Source organism: Coenobita brevimanus, chromosome 81 (assembly GCF_032717465.1).
Source record: "Coenobita brevimanus isolate Jiangsu-jjx chromosome 81, ASM3271746v2, whole genome shotgun sequence".
Taxonomy (NCBI): domain Eukaryota; kingdom Metazoa; phylum Arthropoda; class Malacostraca; order Decapoda; family Coenobitidae; genus Coenobita; species Coenobita brevimanus.
Window position 1 is genome coordinate 13775657 of NC_137034.1, and position 1124 is coordinate 13776780.

Here is a 1124-nt window from a genome sequence, read left to right on the forward strand (position 1 = left end):
GATAAGACTTTTTGGTTGTTGTGCATTATTCTGTTATTAACAACTCGTGTGATGAGAAGCTTATCTATCTACCTATCTAGTGATAAATTTGTGTGTCTCTATTGATTTAGCCATCCATTATCTTATTCCTAATCCGAGTTGTTCCCAGTTACTTGTGACAAGAAAAAGACCCCTCCCCCCCAAAAAAAAAAGAAGCCTAGTATCACCACTCATCACTACACTGCTCCCTCCCGCCACGCCAGGTCTCACTTAAGCACTCCATTATTAGCCTGTCTAGGATGCTTCCTCACGGCCTTCTTCACCACATCCTCTTCCTCCTTAGTTTCGTTTTCATTATCCTCCTTCTCTACTTTCTTCATAATCATCATTTTTTTATCATTTTTTTTCCTCCTCCTCCTCCTTTGTTCTCCCTAATGCTGTTTGTCATGGTATCGTGTCTCTGTGGTGTGTTCTTAACCATTTCTTGTATTCCTCGTCTTTTTTTCTTTCTCGTCTCCGTCTCTCGTGTTGATCATATTGTTATACATATTCATTCATCTTCCTCCTCTTTCTCCTCCTTCTTCTTTATCATCATCATCATCATCATCTTGTTATTGCCTCTTTGTACGGTTGTAATATACCTGTAATGTCAAGTTCCAGTCTCTTCCCCTCTTCTGCTTATTCTTTTCTTTGTTCGTCCTCCTCCTCTTCTCCTCCTGCTTCGTGTTTTCCAGCCTCTGTACCTATGTCCTAGTCTCGTGCCTGTGGTGTGAAATTTCCAACAACTTCCTCTCTTCTTCCTTGTATACCTGTTTTTATTTTCCCCATCCTCCTGTTCTTGTTCGTATTCTACTTTCCTTTTCTTTGTTCTTGCTTTCACCTCCTCCTCCTCTTTTCTTTTCTTGTACTTTTTGACATAATCTTCATTATCTTGTTCTACTTAACGTTTTTGCTATTGTTTTTTCCTCCTCCTCCTCCTGTTCCCCGATCCCCTCTGTTGTTTGTGTCGGGCCCGTGTTGTCGTGTACTCATCATCTTCCTCACAGTTCGCTGGTGTCCCTCTCTTTATAAAGTCTCACTCTCTTATCAACTTTCATCCTCTCCACTCTCTCTCTCTCTTCTGGAAACTGACCCTCCTGTGTTGG

General features: G+C 41.4%; 1 protein-coding gene across 1 annotated transcript in view; it reads right to left on the minus strand.

The window, feature by feature from the left end:
* LOC145409490 (uncharacterized) overlaps window positions 1-359 on the minus strand; it is a 76294-nt gene extending 75935 nt beyond the window's left edge. The window contains exon 1 of the mRNA XM_080279879.1: window positions 291-359. Coding sequence (XP_080136005.1) covers window positions 291-359 — 69 coding nt within the window. The remainder of the gene's footprint in view (window positions 1-290) is intronic.
* Window positions 360-1124: the final 765 nt, after the last annotated feature.